This window comes from Mustela lutreola, chromosome 6 (genome assembly GCF_030435805.1).
Source record: "Mustela lutreola isolate mMusLut2 chromosome 6, mMusLut2.pri, whole genome shotgun sequence".
Lineage (NCBI taxonomy): Eukaryota > Metazoa > Chordata > Mammalia > Carnivora > Mustelidae > Mustela > Mustela lutreola.
The window spans coordinates 7,957,844-7,979,129 of record NC_081295.1 but is presented as its reverse complement, the minus strand read 5'-3'; the positions used below and the strand labels follow the sequence as shown (position 1 = coordinate 7,979,129).

Sequence of the window (21,286 nt, the reverse complement as noted above, 5' to 3'; positions counted from 1 at the left end):
CCACATCGGGCTCCTTGCTCGGCAGGGAGCCTGCTTCTCCCTCTGCCTCTGCCTGCCTCTCTGTCTTCCTGTGCTTGCTCGCTCTCTCTCCCTCTATCACAGGCAAATAAATAAATAAATAATCTTAAAAAAAAAAAAAAAAAAGATTTTATTCATTTATTTGACAGAGAGAGCAAGCACAAGCAAGAGACAGCACAAAGGGGGAGGGTCAGAGGGAGAGAATCTCAAGCAGGCTCCCCACTGAGCACGGAGCCCAACACACAGGGGGGCTCAACACCATGACCCTGAGATGATGACCTGAGCCAAAACCAAGAGTCAGAAGCCCAAATGACTGAACAGCCCAGGCACCCCAAGGCAATGTTATGTCTGGTTAGTGTTTGAAGATGTTCTAACTTTATAATTTAGTATCTAAAATATGACAGTATTACATTTTCCGCTGTTACTACAGATATGAATAAACTTCATATGCCTTCTGAGTTTTAAGAGTAAAATTGCAACGACCTTTTATTTATTAGCCCTGTCCCACAGGAAAGCAGTAAAAATGATAAAGCATTTTAAGATGATTTTGACACACAAGCACAATGCAAGACCTCTTTTGATAGTTGACAGATTCTTTTATTAACAATCAAAAAACTTCACACAATAGGAAAATAAATGTTTCTCTAATGGATAATTAAATGAAAACTATCCAAGACCTTATAGGATTTTTAATGCATCCCAGGTTTGATGCGTACCTTCAGAGATAGGCCATCTGCTTGCCCAATCGTTAGGTATGACTGAAAATGAGAAACAGTGATTTATAAAACTTCTACCTAACAGCTTTCCCAATGCAATTATAACAGGAAATAAAATTTCTATTTAGAACTAGTTTTAGATGACTCACAACACACATCAATCTTAATTTTATCATCATGATGTTATTTTTTTAAATATATAATTACTAGAAACTCAAATCTCATTTTAAGATCATGAATTTCAGATGTGCAGTGAAATTTGTAGTTTCTCTCAACCTCAAAGTCTAATTATCACACAACAGTTCCAGCAGCAGATTCTACTTGAGACAGTATTTGTCTCATGCCCTGTTTTCTTGCAGCACTAATCACACTACGGTGTTTGAAGCACACTTAAGATTAGAACAAGCACTGCTGAGTTGGTCACAAAGATCCCTCCTGGATGAACAACGAATGCTTGGTTCATTTCAGAAGAGATGCCTTTTACTTTTTCTATTTCTTTTCTATTATGAGTAACAGGGCTAAAAAAAATGTTGAAATCTCATTTTCTGTCAAATGATTAAAATCTTTATCTGTAAATTATCTTAGTCTCTTAAAATCTATCTGATGGGGAGGACAAAAACAAAACCTTAGGGAAGAACAGCATGCTTTCCCTTGTTCCCTCAACCCAAAATCAGAGCAAAAACAGAGCCCCATAGAAATTTCAACACTGAATTATTTTTTGAAATCTTAAAGCTTAATAACAGTCAAAAAGTTTTATATGAATCAGTAATCTCTGCATACCTGCTGGTTCAATACAAACCAGGATCTGGCAGACTACTTGTGCTCAAACCGCTGTCTTTCAGAAAGGTTCCACTTTTCTAAATGGTCCATTTAAACAGAGTTCACTGCCTTGCTTATACTTATATGTGTGTATATATCCGTATATATGTGTGCGTCTGCATACATACGTACAGGCACGCGTGCATACATCTGTACACGTGCAAGCCGTAAGCCCGGCTCTCACTGGACTCCACGAAGTCACTTCGTTGCGGGAGAAGGATGGCAATCCCGGTCCCCACAGTGTCTTCAATCTACTCTCATCACTACTCTCTTCAACGCTGCCAACCATTCAGAAAACCTAAATACTTTCTAATTGAATTCTAAAAGAAAAGTGCCTTAAATTTAATTTTTTTAAACTTCAGTCTTCAATATCGAAACTGCTAAGTTACCCCATTTTTCCATGCCAAATATATAGAATAAACTTGGGGAAAAAATAATATACTAACTCGGGAAAACATTCAGTTACTAAATAGGCATAAGAAAAAAATCTATATAGAAAAACTATTCCCATGGAAGGTAAAATCTATGTGGGTTGCTCACCACAGCATTATCTGAATAAATAACAATTAGAAACCAATGAAATATTCAGTAACAGAACTGTAAGATAAATTAGCAAGTGTCCAATTATACAGCCCCCTAAAATAAGGGAAATGATGAAACATGGAGCGCATGACAATTTAGGCCAAATTACAAGAGGCTCCCTGCTACATTTAAACAGTCCTGCAAGCAGGAAACAAGAACACAACTGGACAGGCTGTGTCACTGGATTATGGGTATCACTTTCCTTTACTTAAAGGACTATATAATATAAAGCTTCTATAGTGACCGTGCATTTGTTTAAAAGAAAAGAAGATCAAATATGATGGAGTAATTCAAAAACAAGTCTTTGAAAAGCAATGCTCCTGTGCAGGGACGTGCCGCTGGCCACATCCAGAAACCAACCACCTGCCGCTCTGGGAAGGCAGCACCGACCCAGGCTGCTGCTCTCCAGGGGGTGCTTGTGAACAGGCAGAGATGGGGACAAGTGCTTGGCCAGAATGGTCTGTGGCCTCATCCCCAACATTTGTTTTATCAATAAGGCTCAGATTTGTCTCCTTTGAGCAGTCACCTAACACATATTTCTGTTTGATGACAAGATTCCACATAAAAGTCCTATTTCTCCCAACAGAAAAATTCAAATGCATGACTATTTCCTTTTCATAATAGAGCAATTCTCAATTAGCAATCAAGTGATTTTTTTTAAAAGACAAAATGGTGTTAACCTTGTGAAACATGTGACCAAAGATAATTAAAGGCCCACGGGTGATATCTACCACAAATACTACTAGACAGATTACTTACAAAAAAGAGCGATTTTCAATAGAAAAACTGAACATTTCCCTTGGGAAACAAATTTAACCTTTTATCATTAAACAACTGGGCAAAGGACCAGGTTTTCTACAAGTGCAACAGAACAAGAGCAAAAAGGCTTCCCCGGAGGCCCTAAGAGGACAGGGATGAGATCTTTTTGACAGTTTCATGATGGCAATCATAACCTGCTGGCTGTTTCAGCTCTCAGAAGATGTTCAACCAAAAGACTAAATCAAATAAAGCACTTACTATTTTCAGTTGCCCAATAACAAAATTTGAAAACAAGAAATTCATAGCATTAAATCATGTTCATCAAATGCTTGAACAAGCTACATTAAGAAATGCTACAAAAGAGCAGCTTACTGGCATACTACGGTACTCTGCACTACTACAAAAATAGTCGTGAGAAGCTTATTTTGCTCAGTGTAATGATCATGTTTTACTTTTTGCAAGCCATGTATCTCTCTGTTACATTCTCCCAGTTGATTACATTCCAAATAGCCTTTAGGTAATCCGGTCTGACATTTTTATACTGAAGGTAGTAAGCATGCTCCCACACATCAATCCCCAGCAGTGGAATAAGACCTATTGGAGAGAAGGGGGAAAAAAGCAAAAACTATGAATTTCCATCTAAAACGTGACTTAAACTTTCTTCTACGCACACAAAACTGCCCTTTACAACATTCCCATCCATTTTTCAGTTTCTTTTACAAACAGGAAATTTGCCAAGAATAAATACAAACTTTTTTTTTTTAATTTTAGTCTTTGGAAGAAAATGTGATAAAGAGTGAAAAATTTAAAATAGAGTTTGGAAAATTAAGTATAATATTTGAAGAGCTGTTCTTGAAATACTAGTAAATCTACCCATGAGCCAAATCTTGGGCGGGGATCAGTAAGGTACTATGTTTGTGGGGGTGGTTAAGGACCTTCCCAAGCAGTCAGTGGAGTTTTAGGAGAACCTGCTCTGCTCCCAAGGCTAATAATGTTAGTCTCAGAGAATACAGAACATTTGTGAGACACTAACAGAAAGAGTAAGTTAACAAGGGAAACTAAACAAGACCAAAGAAAAAGAGACACTGTATAAAGAAGGAATTATTTCTACAACACTCATTTTCAAAAACTCTCAAACTAAATGACAGCTCTCCTCCAGGAAAACAAGTTCCAACCAGTAGGTCTTGAGCAGTGGAGAGGTTTGTCACTCATCATGTATTACGAGTAATTAACGTAACAAAGTTCATAAATGATTTTTCCTCTCCATATACTGCCATGACTTTCACGGATTTTCATTCCAATGGGTTTTCCTCAAGTGGAAGCGAAGCAGGTATGGCCAGGGTTTACCTAGAAATCACAGCCTCGTCTGTCAGGCACCTTCAAAGATAGACCTGACTCTCCACTGCACTCTCCAGCATCTCACTTTGCCAAAAGAGCCATTAGATCCTGACTAATTCTGAATATATCTAGGGCAGTGAGGGACGTATGCAAGTCTGTGGACATGCACAGAGGCAGAAAACCGGGCTGAGAGCTACTGGTTACGGACACTGAAATGTCACTGCAGGTCGGTCACACTGCAGATCAAAGTTCCAACTAACAGCTGGATGTCTTGTGACTATTTCCTAAAGACATTCTGATTCAATCTGGCTCAACATGAAAAAGGATTTGGTGAGCCCAGCCTGGAGCTTCTAAGCCAAATATTTTCCTATACCAAAACCAAAACCCCCCAAAAGGCCTAAGTCTGGAAATCTGAGCTCCAGTGCTACTCTGACCACAGTTGCTCAGCAGACGGGCTGACAGTCCAAGGTCTGAGGTCAAACTCGGCTTCCAGGTCTTATCCTCCTATGTGTTGTTTAATCTAATTTCAGTGCATGTAATTATGTAAGCTGGTATGCATTCTCTGTCAACTGAAGCAGAGTTTATGTTCAAAACATGTTTTGTTCATGTATCTGTAAAATTACATGTGCTAATTTTACAAAACATCAAGGGCTCTTTAAGCATTTTTGTTCATAGGAGACTCAGACTACTATCAGCTGTTAAGATTTACTCACATTAGGACATACTCAAGATAGGTTTAATCACTACTCATGTTACTTATTTCAAGGTAAATGCTTTACCGTGAACCATCTCACACTAATGAATATGAAACAATTTTCAAACCTAACCTGTTGTTCCTTGCAGTGGATCCTGGTTAGAACAAGCAGCAATCTGCAAGCGTCCCTGTTCCTTATTGAAACCAAGCCAACCCCAACCTGAGCCTTGGACGCCAACAGACACGGCGGTCAACTTCTCCTTAAATTTGTCGAAGGAACCAAAATCACGTTTGATGGCTTCCAGCAATTCTCCTATTTAAAAAAAAAAAAATCCAAAAATACCCACAAGTGAACATACTGCAACAATAAATAATTTTATTACATATATTAAAATCTGCCTGTCATGAGGCACAAGATACCAACTAGACAACACGTGGAAAACATAACATAACCCAGTGAGCCCCAACGTTACTCCTTCCCTGACACTAGCATCATAAGGTCTCACAACCGTTAATTCAGGTGTTACTGAACCATGTTAGAGGGATTTCTTTCCTCACTATGCTATTTCCATCAGAAAAGAAATAATATTTTCCATTATTTTGTTTCCCTTCAACAGAAAATTTTACTTTAACTTCTACCCTACCTGTTCTGTCTCAATTGGGGAATAAAATTTTATGGCTGTTATTTGGTTCTTCCCCAAGGCAGTCAAGATCTTTCCTATCACAATCATGTAATTTTAAAAACAGTGATTTTTGTCTTTTATTACCAAAGGGTACACTGTAAGAGCAACAGTCCTTTTATTCTGTACCAATGTAACATACAATTCTAGATTGAGCACATCAAAGCAAGTAGGCCAAAAATATCACTACTCTGATTCCACTGGTTTAAAGTAATTACCTACTGTAAGCACAAATAATAAAATGGTACAGATAACCCAAAGTGTCAGAGAACCAAGACCTGTTGGCTAAATATGGGCATATATGACATTCTACTAATCCCAAAACCTCAAAAGTATTAGACCTAACCCATCTGCAGACCTAAGCCATAAAAAGAAATGCCCAGGTTTGCCATATTTACTCCCCTTTAATCTTTACTTCCAAATGAAATAGCTTAGTACAAGCACCTAAGATGACTTCCAAAAAACAAGTAAGAACAAACAAACGAACAAATCCACAGAAACTTAAGATGTATGCCACAAGCCGAGAGACAGGGAGAGCTCTATTTCCGCCCCCTCCGTTCCTGGGATGAGGCGGGTAATGAAATCATCTGGGCCTCCAAGAAGAGACACAAGAAGTCAAGTAGACCCACCAGAGTGAACAGACCATTGGCTCTGCAGTCCCTCATTTACCCTCCAGGTGTCCTGGAGAATCTCATTTCCTGGGACAACTGACTTTTTATCAGTTAGGAAGAGCAGGAAAATAACAGCAAGAGGCACTATTCTAAGCATTTTACGTTTGGTAACTTATTTAGTTTTCAAAACAGCTCTATTATTGTCCCTGTGTCATACAGATGAAGAAAGGAGGTACAGAGCCATTAAGTATCTGACCCACCCCAGGTTGCTCAACTTCTCTAAAATCGGTTTGCCAGTTAGAAGTACAGTACATTTCAACCAGAACTTGACACATATCTGACACTCTGTGTGTATACAAAAAAAGCTGATGACATAACTACCTGAATGTAGTCTCCATTCCTACATGTGCCCCATTCGAAGTTACAACTTTGTTATACTCCTTGCTCTGAAAAATATGTCACTAAATAATGTAAGAATTAACATAAGAAAAGCAACAGGCGGGGCGCCTGGGTGGCTCAGTGGGTTAAGCTGCTGCCTTTGGCTCAGGTCATGATCTCAGGGTCCTGGGATCGAGCCCCGCATCGGGCTCTCTGCTCAGCAGGGAGCCTGCTTCCCTTCCTCTCTCTCTGCCTGCTTGTGATCTCTGTCTGTCAAATAAATAAATAAAATCTTTAAAAAAAAAAAAAAAGCAACAGGCATTGCTGTTGTGCACAGAATGTAGCTAAGACTACACCAATATCTACCAACCTTTGGGTTCTCCACCACCCTTAGGGCTCAGGTTGGTCCAGAAGATGGAATGATTGATATGGCCTCCACCATTGAACTTGAGCCCAGGCTGAAGAGCTACCTGAGTTGTAACGTCACCTGTAATGTAAAGAGGCAAACATTTTTTTTCTAATTCTTACTTTTCAAACATTCCATATACCATTTTCTTTGGAAAAAAATCTGATAATTGGACTAGCTTATTTGTAACATCCCTATTGGTCCTAAAATTCCACAATTTACACACACACACACACACACACACAAACACACAAGATTTTCTTCAAAAATTATTTGTCCCAGTGGATTTTCAGTTCAATTAATGTCCTGAACAACTCATCAGTGGCCCAGGAGGGAGTGCATGCAGAAAATTCTTTCCTGAGCTCCAAAGACCTCAAAGTTTTCTTAGATATTAAAGATTTCAGCAATAATGAAAACAAAGATAGAAAACAGTGAAATGAGAATATGCGTGGTTCCGTAAACAGATTAAATGGTAAGTTTTCTGGGGCACCTGGCTGGCTCAGTCAGGAGAGCACACAACTCTTGGTCCTGAGGTGATGAGTTCAAGCCCCGTAACGGGAGGTAGAGATTACTAAAAACAAATAAAACTACTTTTTTTTTAATAGACATATATTTTTATCCCCAGGGGTACAGGTCTGTGAATTGCCAGGTTTACACACTTCACAGCACTCACCAAAGCACACACCCTCCCCAATGTCCATAATTCCACCCCCCCTTCTCCTAACCCCCCTCCCCCCAGCAACCCTCAGTTTGTAAAACCACTTTTTTAAATGGTAGATTTTCAACTCTCATTTTCTAGATAGACAACTCTTCATTGGCAAATAGTTCAATGTTCCATAAACAAAAACTCAGCATATTCAAAACCCAACTCCAGATTTTCACTCCCAAACTTACCCAATGGCCTTCCCCATCCCAGCAAGTGCCAGCTCTTTTCTCAGGACATTTTTGATAACTAGGTTCTTTCTTTCTTTCTTTTCTTTTCTTTTTCTTTCTTTCTTTAATTAACATATACTGTATTATTTGTTTCAGGGGTACAGGTCTGTGTACTTCGTCATTTCTTACTCCTTTCCCCACACACCATGTTCAACCCACCAATGTACCCACCAGCAAAGCCAGCTCTACCTTTAAAAAAGATCCAGAACCAGGGCACCTGGGTGGCTCAGTGGGTTAAGCCGCTGCCTTCGGCTCAGGTCATGATCTCAGGGTCCTGGGATCAAGTCCCGCATTGGGCTCTCTGCTCAGCAGGGAGCCTGCTTCCCTTCCTCTCTCTCTCTGCCTGCCTCTCTGCCTACTTGTGATCTCTCTCTCTCTCTCTCTCTGTCAAATAAATAAATAAATAAATCTTTAAAAAAAAAAAAAAAAAACAGAACCAATCCCTTCCTCGTATTTCTGGGACAGACCAGCAGCATCACCTACCTGCATCTGTGCCACCATAACCCACAACAGTCTCCTGCTTCCACACGTGCCCCCTACTCTCTGTTCTCACCACTGGCCAGAGAGCTCCTCTAGACCCCACACTACTGAGGCACTCCTCTAGGCAAACCCCTCCAAAGGTTGCTCCTCTCACTCAGAGTGAACCCCAAGTCCCTACAATCTGCTTGCGAGGTGCATCATCTGACCCAGCATCTCCTTGTTAGCCCAGCTCCAGCCACACTGGCCTCCCTGCACTTACAAAAGCAGCTCAGCCTGCTCCCAGTTTAGGGTTTCCACTGACTGCCGTTGCCTGGACTGGAACCAGTTCCCCAACTTGTTTTTCTTGATAGGACTTATGGACCTGGCATACCACTACATATTTACTTGACCATCTGTCTCCCCACTAGAACAAAACCTCCAGTATTAAGGACTTCAGAGCACTGCTGTGTCTCAGGGGCCAATATATCGCCTTCTAGGGGCAACCTGGGTGGCTCAGTGGGTTAAAGCCTCTGCCTTCAGTTCAGGTCACGATCCCATGGTGATGCTGCTCAGCGGGGAGCCTGCTTCCCTTCCTCTCTGCCTGCCTCTCTGCCTACTTGTGATCTCTGCCTCTCAAATAAATAAATGAAATCTTTAAAAAAAAAAAAAGATTATATATATATATATATATATATATCTTATATATCGCCTTCTACATACCAGGCACTCAATAAATGTTTGATTGACTAGATAACGGAATATATTAAATGTAGTATTCATGGAAAAAAAATTAATTCTCTGATATCTATACCAAAAAAGTCACATTGGAAAACATTTTTCCTACCTTGGCAATAAGAAAGCAAAATAAAATATTCTTTTTCATGCCTTTAAGAAGCTAAGATTAACTACTTTGGAAAATGGCAATTCCCTTGTTCAATTAAGTCCCAAGTGCTTATTATTCACAAGATACTAAGAGACAAAGTGGAAGAAACAAGGACCACTGAGAGCTGTGTGCTTAGGGAGTTTACATAATAGAAGAAGTTCTCTAATCTGCTCTTGGGGCATATCTCAAAGAGGAGAAACGGGCCAAGTGATCTCAGAATACACAGATCATCTTGGAGACTTGTTTAAGATGCCAATTTCTTTTTTTTTTTTTAAAGATTTTATTTACTTATTTGACAGACAGAGATCACAAGTAGGCAGAGAGGCAGTCAGAGAGAGGAGGAAGCAGGCTCCCCGCTGAGCAGAGAGCCCAATGTGGGGCTCGATCCCAGGACCTTGGGATCATGACCTGAGCTGAAAGCAGAGGCTTTAACCCACTGAGCCACCCAGGCGCCCCTAAGATGCCAATTTCTTGTTATTATGTTCACAGGATGATTTTGGTATAGATCAGTGTCCCTCTTAGAAATTATTCCAGGTACATCACCCTAAAAATAAATGTAGATTTTATATTGTTTTTTAATAAATCAACAGTAACTAAATTTTTCTAATGGGAAAGAAACATGGTCATTGAAAACTAATTTAATAATCTCAATCTCTCAAAGTTTATTTCACTGTTTTTTTAAAGATTTTATTCATTTATCTGTTAGAGAGAGAGAAGCATGTGCACAAGCAGGGGGAGCAGCAGGCTCCCCAATGAGCAAGGAGCCCAATGCAGGACTCAATCCCAGGATCCTAGGATCATGACCCAAGCCAAAGGCAGACGCTTAACGACTGAGCCACTGAAGCATCCCTACTTCATTATTTTTAAATTTTAATACAGAGGTGCCTGGGTGGCTCAGTCAGTTCAGTATCTGCCCTTAACTTGGGTGGAGATCGCGGGGTCCTGGGACCAAGCTGCTTGGAGGGCTCCCTGCTTGGCAGGAGGTCTGCTTCTCCCTCACCCTCTGCCCCTCCTCCCTGCCTGTGTTCTCTATCTCTCTCTTTTCAAATAAATTGAATAGATAAAAAAATAAATAAATTTTAATACAAACTTGGGGGGTCCCTGGCTGGCTCAGTTGGTAGAGGATATGACTCAATCTTGAGATTGTGAGTTCGAGCCCCATACTAGAATCAGAGTTTATATTAAAAAAATAGGGGGGGCCTGGTTCAGTCGTTAGGCGTCTGCCTTTGGCTCAGGTCATGATCCCAAGGTCCTGGGATCTATCCCTGTGTCAGGCTCCCTGCTCGGTGGGAAGCCTGCTTCTCCCTCTCTCTCCCACTCCCCCTGCTTGCAATCCCTCTCTCACTGTCTCTCTCTTGGTCAAAAATGAATAAATAAAAATCTTAAAAAAAAAAAAAAAAAAACAGTAATAATAATAACAGAAATGTGGGGGGGGTATTACAATCTGCTTTTAAAAATACTATTCTTGGGGCGCCTGGGTGGCTCAGTGGGTTAAGCCTCTGCCTTCGGCTCGGGTCATGATCCCGGGATCCTGGGATCAAGTCCCACATCGGGCTCTCTGCTCAGCGGGGAGCCTGCTTCCTCTTCTCTCTGCCTGCCTCTCTGCCTACTTGTGATCTCTCTCTGTCAAATAAATAAATAAAATCTTTTAAAAATATAAATAAATAAATAAATACTATTCTTGAGGAGCCTGGGTGGCTCAGTGGCTTAAAGCCTCTGCCTTCAGCTCAGGTCATGATCTCGGGGTCCTGGGTTGGAGCCCTGCATCCAGCTCTCTGCTCAGCAGGGAGCCTGCTTCCTCCTCTCCCTCTGCATACTTGTGATCTCTGTCAAATAAATAAATAAAATCTTTAAAAAAGTAAATAAATAAAAATAAAAATACTATTCTTAAGTTCAACATTTTCTTCAGTTTCAATTTTTTTCCTGTTAAAGTACAATAAAAGTTAAATACTTTTGTTTGAAAAGTTTTTATTTACCTACCTGTAATGAGACTGATGATGTTATGTCACTTAATATTGTCGCCCCAAATTCTCAAACATGGAAATTTAGTTCTTCAACAGTCTTTAATACATATAATTTTTTAAATGAAAGAAAATTCTACCGGTGCTTATTAAGTTATACTCAATATAACACAACATAATATGCAGCTTTTTTTTTTCCTGTAACTTTCATGAAAACAGGTAAAAGTGTGATTGCACAAGAAAAGAACTGAAATTAAGTTGTTTTTTAAAATACTGAAGAGAAAGGTTCAAGTTGTCAGGCGTTGTCATGCAGGAAATAATTTCGCAACGGGGATATTCCCCACCTTGTCATTATTAGCACATCTTTCCCGATTCTGTTATTTTCTAAAACCCCTTTCCCGTACAAATCATGAAACTACCCTCCTCCCACCCGCCCCTCCAGAAAGGTTCCCGTCACAAATCTTCCAGAATGTGGCAACTTCCTCTTGTTTTTGTTTAGCCAATTACCGCCTGCAACGAGGCTGAAATACTACATTTTCCCACTAGATGCCCCCAGTCGGCAAGGCGTCACGGTCTGACATTTACTCAGCAGATTTCGGGGGCCTGAAGTCCGTAAAAATAAAGAAACAACCCCTCTTCCAAGCGGGCAGCTAAAGAAGCGAGACCTGTCAGTCAGTCGGCTGGTGCGAGCCGCTGCGGAACCGGCTGGAAAGGGTAACGCGATTTTGCACGGAGACAGGAAAACACGGATTCGCGTACGCGCACGCCCCAGACACACAAAGTCCACACACTTCCTACTGGGTTTTGGCAACTGGGCTCTTGAGGAAAAAAGAAAAGTGTAAGTCCGTATTCTACCATAACACCGAATTCTAAACACCGGCAGGTACACACAAGCCTGTTTCCGTTTCGCGCAAAACGACCGCTTTCCTCGCGAATTCTGGCCCCGCGTCGACGCCAGGACACGCGGGGCCGCTGTCCCGCCCCGAAGGGCCCGGGCTCCCCCGCGGCCACGCCTCGCCCGGCGCCCCCAGCCCCGCGCCTACCCTTCTCCAGCGCCTCCAGATACTTCTCCTCGACGGCGTTCAGGTTGTTCACGTAGGTCGCGTGGTGCTTGCTGTGGTGCAGCTGCATGATCTGGGCGCTGATGTGAGGCTCCAGGGCGCCATAGTCGTATGGCAGGTCGGGGAGGCTGTGCTTCTGCCTGGAACCCAGCGACCCCAGCGCCGGCACCAGCGTCCTGCTCGCGCTGCAGAAACAGCAGACACGGGACACGGACCGATTCGCTCACGCGTCTACGCAGACCCAGCGCCACCCGGGCCTTCCTGCCGCTCGCGCGCTCCCCCTCCACATTCCCTGACGCGTCACACCAACGCGGCAACCCCGAGCCGCGGCCGCACCCGGACGCGCTCAGCGGACACCTGCCCTCAGGCACCACCGCCCGCCGCTTCTCCGCGACCCCGGGGCCTCCAAGGTGCCCGGGACCCGCCGCGCCGGCGCGGGCACGCAGGCAGGGGGACCCTGCGCCCTCGGGGCCGTGACCCGTCTCCGCTGCGCCACGCGGCCCCGGCGCCTCACCTGCGCGCTGCCCGGGACAACATGGTGAGCTCTGCCCGCGGACCACACCTCAGAGACCGAGTGGCCGCGCCGACCGCCCGGCGTACACACACGCGCACCCCCGGCCGCGCCGCAAGGACACCGCCGACCTCCACGGGCCCCGCCCCCGGCGCCCGCCGCTCCCACCCGCTCCCACGCCGGGGGGCGCGCGGCCCCGGGGTCTGCCCTCCAGAGCCAGCCCGCGCGCGGATCCCAGGGGAGGCGAGAACGAGGGTATAAGGGTCCTGCCCCAGGGGGCCGGGGGAACGGCGGCCCCCACTTGCCCGCTCTGGGCGTGCGACCAAAGGGAAGGCCGCGCTCTACCTCCCCCATGGTGGAAGATGGTACGGTCCGCAGTCCCGCCCCCTCGGGGGCTCGTGGGAGGGCCGCGGCCGGCGCTTCCACGCCCCTGGTGAAGGGGGCCGTTCCGTGAGCCGCCGTGGCGCGCCCTAGCGGGCTGGGGAGGTCCCTACGGAAGAAAGGTCCTTCCTGGGCGCTGGTAAGGTGTAGAGCCAGGGCTCCTCCAACCGCTGCCCGGAGTGACCTTTCTCTGCGAGTGAATTTGACCTTGGGATCGGGGCCAGGACCCGGGCGGCCTGCTGGTAGAGTTACTGAATGCCTACCGTGTGCCAGGGACTATGCTGCGGGCTTTATATGCATTTATCTTTATTTCACTCCTAGAGTAGGCACCGTTGACTCCAGACGACAGTAATGAGCTCACTGAAGTTAAGCCGGTTGCCCTGATCACACAGTTAATAAGGGAAAGCGTGGATTAGAACCGAAAGTTCGTACTTTTTTGATGACTAAGCGTTACCAGGCCGGTCCTGAGTTTGTTCAGAGGGACTTCCACGAACCAAAAGCTCAGAATATTTTTAAAAAGTACAACAGAAGATTCTTTCCTACTGTGTCTGATGAGCTGCATCTGATGCTTTCTTAACAATGAAAAAAAAAAAAAAAGAATCCTGAATTGTGTGACGACTCCTTATACAGAAGTTAGGAAAGCCTTACACAATTATTGGCAAAAGTTGGGTCCTTATTGAATAGAATAATATAAAAGGAAGCTAAGAGTAGGTCCTGAATAGTTTCAGCTACTCTCTTCCATCCCCATCCCCACCCCTCCCCTTCCCAAGGATGACTAGGATTAGGGGTGGGGAATGGCTAACGGGAACCACTGAGCTGGCTTCTCAGCAAGAGCGCTGGGGCTTGCTGACAGTTGCGAAACTAACCAAGAATATGTGACCGGGTAAAGGAGGAAAATCAGGTTGCAGGCAAGTAAGACATGTGCTTAAAACTCAAACATCTGGGGGTGCCTGGGTGGCTCAGTGGGTTAAAGCTTCTCCCTTCAGCTGAGGTCATCATCTCAGGTTACAGGGATCGAGCCCCCCATCCGGGTCTCTGCTCAGCGGGGAGCTGGCTTCCTCCTCTCTCTCTGCCTGTCTCTCTGCCTGCCTCTCTGCCTGCCTCTCTGCCTACCTGTGATCTCTCTCTCTCTTTCTGTCAAATAAATAAATAAATAATCTTAAAAAAAAAAAAAAAAAGCCCCTCAAACATATAGTTGGTTACAGAAATTAAGAATCACTTACGTTAGCTGAACTGAAATATAAAGTAGTTTTTCAGTCAAGGTAGTCTGACATTGATATCAGGAAGGGCAAGCTAGTTAGAAAGCTGTTCTGTGAATCCTAGCTGAAGTCCTAAGAGCCTAGCTCTGAGAACTGGAAGAAAAGGACATTTTGAAGGATGAAATAACAGAATTCAGTGACAGATCAGTCTCTAATAAAAGGGCTTGTTCTAGTGAGAACAAAATATCCCTGTAAGGTGACTGAACCCAGTTAGGCTGCATGGATGTACTCCTAGTTTGTACAGATGATGATACTTTGATACTCAAACTGATTCCCTCAGGAGATGCCGTTTTGAACAAGCAACAATGGGGGGGGGGGGTGCTAGTAACAGTAAGTCTGGTAGAAGTGTCTCTAACATCATAAATGTATCAGCTACATCCTTCCAGAAGACAACACTAGCTGTGAGAGTATCTGGATTGAGACCAAGGACTTGGGGGATACAGGAGATTAGAAGTTTTTTTAGCTCCCTGGTCTGCCACACCCAATAAACAGGACTCTTTTTTTCTTTTCTGTTGGCCACTATGTGAAGTACTCATTCAGCGTTGGTTAGATTACAGTTCACCGGGGTCTGTCCCAAATTCCTCCAGCCAGCTCAGAATGTCATCTGCCACATCCGGCATCATCATTGTGCATTTCCCTTGCATAAACTTCCCAAGGCTACTCAGACCCACCATGTTCTACCAACATATTGGCTGGAGGAGGCAAAATATGGGTTGAGATTAAATCATTTTGAGCCAATTAATCACATTCATGTTCTAGTGACTGAGAGTCTCAAACACAGAACAGCATATCCATTCCCTCATGTAAAAGCAATCTGAAGTAGGCAGTCCAGGGCTGGGATGACAGTGCCATGAAATGATCAAGGACCCCAGCTTTGCTTCACGATACATGATAGTTTGTGGAGCATACCAGCCATCTCATCTCCTTCTATGAAGAGGGAAGGACAAAACTTTGGGCCCCAGCCATGTCCATGTTAAGGACCCTTTGTAGTAGTTTTGCCCAACGGATTCCACTCAAAATTTATGCACAAGGCTACACTTAGCTACAGAGAAGGCTGGAAGATGTAGTCATCATTTAGCTGTGCACATTTCCAGACTGAAAAAAATGTAAAATCTAATCTCCAGACTCATCTCTTGCATATGACCCAGGTCATAATTCTTGAACCTGAGCTTGAGACTTCTCCTCTGTTCTCATGTTGGGTTGTGCTTTCAGTCACATTTGCCTCTCAGCCTCAGTGAAAACCCAGCTCCCTAAAGCTGCCTTTGGCATCAGGTCACCTGACTCTTCGCACCCTTGCTAACCATAAGCCTGGGAAACCAGAATGAGGAGGGTAAAAAGAAAGGGGCCCCATATTTAGAGTTCAGCAGATCCCTCCATAAAGACTGTGCAACGTCTACCCCTTTAGGGGAATGAATAATCATCATAACTCCTCCAGGTGTATTGGTCAGAGTTCCCCAGAGAAACGGACTTGATATGATTTGTATATATGGAGAGAAAGAGATGTATTAAGAAACAGAAGAGAGGGGCAACTGCCTGGCTCAGTTGGTTAAGAGCCCAACTCTTGATTTCTGCTCAGGTCACCACCATCTCAGGGTCATGAAATTGAGCGCGGGCGTTGGGCTCCATATTCAGCAGAGAAGCTGCATGGGATTCTCTCCCTCCCTCACCCCTTCTCCCTTGCATGTTCTTTCTCTCTCTCTCTCTCTCTCTCTCTCTCTCTCTCTCCAAAATAAATAAATTAATCTTTTTTAAAAAAGGAAACAGAATTGATATGATTTGTATATATAGAGAGAGAAAGAGATGTATTATAAGGAATTGACTCATGAATTATGGAGGCTGGCAAGTCCAAAATCTACAGTGTGAACCAACAAGCTGCTCAGGACAGTCAATGGTGTGGATCCAGTGCAAATACAATCTTTGGCAGAATTCCTCTTGCTTGGGAGGTCAGTTTTTGTTCTACTCAGGTTCTCAGCTGATTGGATGAGCCCCACCCACGTTATGGAAGGCAATCTACCCCAAATTCACCCATTTAAATGTTAATTTCATCCAAAAAACCCTCCAAAATGACATGTAAAATTAGCCACCGCACCAGTTAAAAAAAAAAAAAAAACCAACATGGCCAATATATTCTGTATGAGGAGTGTGTTGATATTCATATCCCAGGATTATCATGAAATAAAACTGAACTCATGGGCACAGTTCTAAGAATAATTCCCGAGAGCTACTCAAGATGAATGGACTCACATCCCTGAGGGCAATGACCAAGCATAAGGATCTCAGGGTAACTATATCTCCTGACTAGCACATGTCAGGTGTTATGCCCCACACCTAGGAACCAGAGTAGGTGTGCAGGAGGCTCAATCTCATATACCACAGAGGTTCAGATCTTGGTCCACTGGGAAGAGTATGAACTTTGGGTCCCTCCTCAAGCATGTTCCAGAACACTAGCCATCCTGGTTTACATCTCCCATCCCCCTGCATTGGTGCTGGCTTACATCTTCACTGGCCCTTTTGTGGGAAAAATAGCAAAAAAACATGTGAAATGAGCCTAAAAGTGTCTTCACCCTAAAAGTATTAATTTAGGGGCACCTGAGTGGCTCAGTCAGTTAAGCAACTGCGTTTTTGGCTCAGGTCATGATCCCAGGGTCCTGGGATCAAGCCCTGTATCAGGCTCTCTGCTCAACAGGGAGTTGGCTTCTCCCTCTCCCCCCTCCCCAACACTCGTGTTCTCTCCTATTATCTCTGCTTCGCCTTCTCAAATAAATAAATAAAATCTTTTTTTTTTAAAAAGAGAGTATTAATTTAGTTTAAGGAACTAGTCAGCTATATATTGGCACAAGATATCCTGGCTGATTATGAAAGAAGGCTGGTCAATTACTCATGTGTGGGGTTTGAAGACTATCCTCTCAGGTACAAACCAGAAGCTCCCTCTTTTTTCTTTTTTTTTTTTTAATTAACATATAATGTATTATTAGCCCCAGGGGTACAAGTCTGTGAATAGCCACGTTTACACTTCACAGCACTCACCATAGCACATACCTTCCCCAATGTCCATAACCCCACCACCGTCTCTCTACCCTCCTCCTCCCGATCATCCTCAGTTTGTTTTGTGACAGTAAGAGTCTCTTATGGTTTGTCGCCCTCCTGATCCCACCTTGTTTCATTTATTCCTTTCCCACCCCCCGCAACACCCCATGTTGCCTCTCAACTTCCTTATATCAGAGAGATCATATGATAATTGTCTTTCCCTGATTGACTTATTTTGCTAAGCGTAATACCCTCTAGTTCCATCCACGTTGTCGCAAATGGCAAGATTTCATTCTTTAGATGACTGCATAGTATTCCAGTGTGTGTGTGTGTGTGTGTGTGTGTGTGTGTGTGTGTCACATCTTCTTTATCCATTCATCTGTTGATGGACATCTAGGTTCTTTACATAGTTTGGCTGTTGTGGATATTGCTGCTATAACATTCGGGTGCATGTGTCCCTTTGGATCACTACCTTTGAATCTTTAGAGTAAATACCCAGTAGTGCAATTGCTAGGTCTATGGTAGCTCTGTTTTCAACTTTTTGAGGAACCTGCATGCTGTTTTCCAGAGTGGTTGCACCAGCTTGCATTCCCACCAACAGTGTAGGAAGATTCCTCTTTCTCCGCATCCTTGCCAACATCTGCCATTCCCTGACTGGTTAATTTTAGCCATTCTGACTGGTATGAGGTGGTATCTCATTGTGGTTTTGATTTGTATTTCCCTGATGCTGAGTGATGTGGACCACTTTTTCATGTGTCTGTTGGCCATCTGGATATCTTATTTGTAGAAATGTCTGTTCATGTCCTCTGCCCATTTCTTGAATGGATTATTTGTTCTTTGGGTGTTGAGTTTGGTAAGTCCTTTATCGATTTTGGATACTAGCCCTTTATCTGCTATGTCATTTGCAAATATCTTCTCCCATTCTATCAGTTTTCTTTTGGTTTTGTTAACAGTGTCCTTTGCTGTGCAGAATCTTTTGATCTTGATGAAGTCCCAATAGTTCATTTCTGCCCTTGCTTCCCTTGCCTTTGGTGATGTTCCTAAGAAGAAGTTGCTGCGGCTGAGGTCAAAGAGGTTGTTGTCTGTGTTCTCCTCAAGGATTCGGATGGATTCCCTTCCCACATTGAGGTCCTTCATCCATTTTGAGTCTATTTCCATGTGTGGTATAAGGAAATGGTCTAGTTTCATTTTTCTGCATGTGGCTGTCCAATTTTCCCAACACCGTTTGTTGAAGAGACTTTTTTCCATTGGACATTCTTTCCTGCTTTATCAAAGATTAGTTGACCATAGAGTTGAGGGTCTATTTCTGGGCTCTCTATTCTGTTCCATTGATCTATGTGTCTGGTTTTTTTTTTTTTTTTTTTTAAGATTTATTTATTTATTTGACAGAGATTACAAGTAGGCAGAGAGGTAGGCAGAGAGAGAGAGAGGAGGAAGCAGGCTCCCTGCTGAGCAGAGAGCCCGACGCGGGACTCGATCCCAGGACCCTGAGATCATGACCTGAGCCGAAGGCAGCGGCTTAACCCACTGAGCCACCCAGGCGCCCCAATCTATGTGTCTGTTTTTATGCCAGTACCAAACTGTCTTGATGATGACAGCTTTGTAATAGAGCTTGAAGTCTGGAATTGTGATGCCACCAACTTTGGCTTTCTTTTTCAACATTCCTTTGGCTATTCGAGGTCTTTTCTGGTTCCATATAAATTTTAGGATTATTTGTTCCATTTCTTTGGGGAAAAATGGATGGGATTTTGGTAGGGATTCAATTAAATGTGTAAATTGCTTTAGGTAGCATAGGCATTTTCACAATATTTGTTCTTCCACTCCATGAGCATGGAACATTTTTCCATTTCTTTGTGTCTTCCTCAATTTCTTTCATGAGTACTTTATAGTTTTCCAAATATAGATTCTTTGCCTCTTTGGTTAGGTTTATTCCTGGTATCTTATGGTTTGGGATGCAATTGTAAATGGGATTGACTCCTTAATTTCTTTTTCTTCTCTCTTGTTGTTGGTGTATAAAAATGCAACTGATTTCTGTGCGTTGATTCTATATCCTGACACTTTAATGAATTCCTGTACAAGTCCTAGCAGATTTGGAGTGGAGTCTTTTGGGTTTTCCACATAAAGTATATCATCTGCAAAGAGTGATAGTTTGACTTCTTCTTTGCTGATTTGGATGCCTTTAATTTCTTTTTGTTGTCTGATTGCTGAGGCTAGGACTTCTAGTACTTCGTTGAATAGCGGTGGTGATAATGGACATCCGTGCTGTGTTCTTGACCTTAGCAGAAAAGTTCTCAGTTTTTCTCCATTGAGAATGATATTTGCTGTGGGTTTTTCATAGATGGCTTTGATGATATTGAGGTATGTACCCTCTATCCCTACATTTGAAGAGTTTTGATCAAGAAAGGATGCTGTACTCTGTCAAATGCTTTTTCAGCATCTTTGAGAGGATCATATGGTTCTTGTTCTTTCTTTTATTAATGTATTGTATCACATTGATTGATTTGCAGATGTTGAACATACTTTGCAGCCCACTTGGTCGTGGTGAATAATCCCTTTAATGTACTGTTGGATCCTATTGGCTATTATTTTGGTGAGAATTTTCGCATCTGTGTTCATCAAGGATATTGGTCTGTAATTCTCTTTTTTTGATGGGGTCTTCATCTGGTTTTGGGATCAAGGTCATGCTGGTTTCATAAAGTGAGTTTGGACGTTTTCCTTCCATCCATTTCTTTTCTTTTTCTTTCTTTTCTTTTTTTTTTTTTTGGAACAGTTTCAGGAGAATAGGAATTAGTTTTTCTTTGAATGTTTGGTAGAATTTTCCTGGGAAGCTGTCTGGCCCTGGGCTCTTGTTTGTTGGGAGATTTTTGATGACTGCTTCAATCTCCTTACTGGTTATGAGTCTGTTCAGGTTTTTTATTTCTTCCTGGTTCAGTTGTGGCAGTTTATATGTTTCTAGGAATGCATCCATTTCTTCCAGATTGTCAAAATTGCTGATGTATAGTTGCTCATAATATGTTCTTAAAATTGTTTGTATTTCTTTGGTGTTGGTTATGATCTCTCCTCTTTCATTCATGATTTTATTTATTTGGGTCCTTTCTCTTTTCTTTTGTATAAGTCTGGCCAGGGTTTCATCAATCTTACAATCTTATTAATTCTTTTAAAGAACCAGCCCCTTGTTTTGTTTATTTGTTCTACTGGCTTTTTTTGGTTTCTATTTCATTGATTTCTGCTCTAATCTTTATTATTTCTCTTCTCCTACTGGGTTAGGCTTTCTTTTTTGTTCTTTCTCCAGCTCCTTTAGGTGTAGGGTTAGGTTGTGTATTTGAGACCTTTCTTGTTTCTTGAGAAAGGCTTGTAATCCTATATATTTTCCTCTCAGGACAGCTTTTGCCATTCCCACAGATTTTGAACAGTTGTGTTTTCATTTTCATTTGTTTTCATGAATTTTTTTCAATTCCTCTTTAATTTCCTGGTTGACCCATTCATTCTTTAGAATGATGCTGTTTAGCCTTCATGTATTTGGGTTCTGTCCAAATTTCCTCTTGTGATTGAGTTCTAGCCTCAGAGCATTGTGGTCTGAAAATATGCAGGGAATGATCCCAATCTTTTGGTACTGGTTGAGACCTGATTTGTGACCCAGGATGTGATCTATTCTGGAGAATGTTCCATGTGCATTAGAGAAGAATGTGTATTCTGTTGCTTTGGGATGGAATGTTCTGACTATATCTCGGATGTCCATCTAGTCCAGTGTGTCATTTAAGGCCTCTTTTTCTTTTTTTTCATTTAAGACCTTTATTTCCTTGTTGATCT

The 21,286-nt window shown here is 42.8% G+C and overlaps 1 protein-coding gene across 1 annotated transcript; it reads right to left on the bottom strand.

The window, feature by feature from the left end:
• Positions 1-593: 593 nt before the first annotated feature.
• Positions 594-13,141, bottom strand: SOD2 (superoxide dismutase 2). The gene is made up of 5 exons (XM_059176627.1): positions 12,813-13,141; positions 12,281-12,483; positions 6,966-7,082; positions 5,060-5,239; positions 594-3,488 (listed from the first exon to the last, which is right to left on the bottom strand). Exons 1-5 carry the CDS (start codon positions 12,833-12,835, stop codon positions 3,343-3,345), a joined length of 669 nt encoding a protein of 222 aa, XP_059032610.1. The 5' UTR covers positions 12,836-13,141; the 3' UTR covers positions 594-3,342.
• Positions 13,142-21,286: the final 8,145 nt, after the last annotated feature.

What these genes read in the sequence shown, in the direction of transcription:
- SOD2 (XM_059176627.1), bottom strand. Translation starts at nt 12,835, where the DNA reads ATGTTGTCCCGGGCAGCGCGCAG. An exon ending in TTGTCCCGGGCAGCGCGCAG is followed by an intron (nt 12,484 to 12,812) that starts GTGAGGCGCCGG and finishes CTGTTTCTGCAG; the next exon opens with CGCGAGCAGGACGCTGGTGC. An exon ending in TCTGGAGGCGCTGGAGAAGG is followed by an intron (nt 7,083 to 12,280) that starts GTAGGCGCGGGG and finishes TTTACATTACAG; the next exon opens with GTGACGTTACAACTCAGGTA.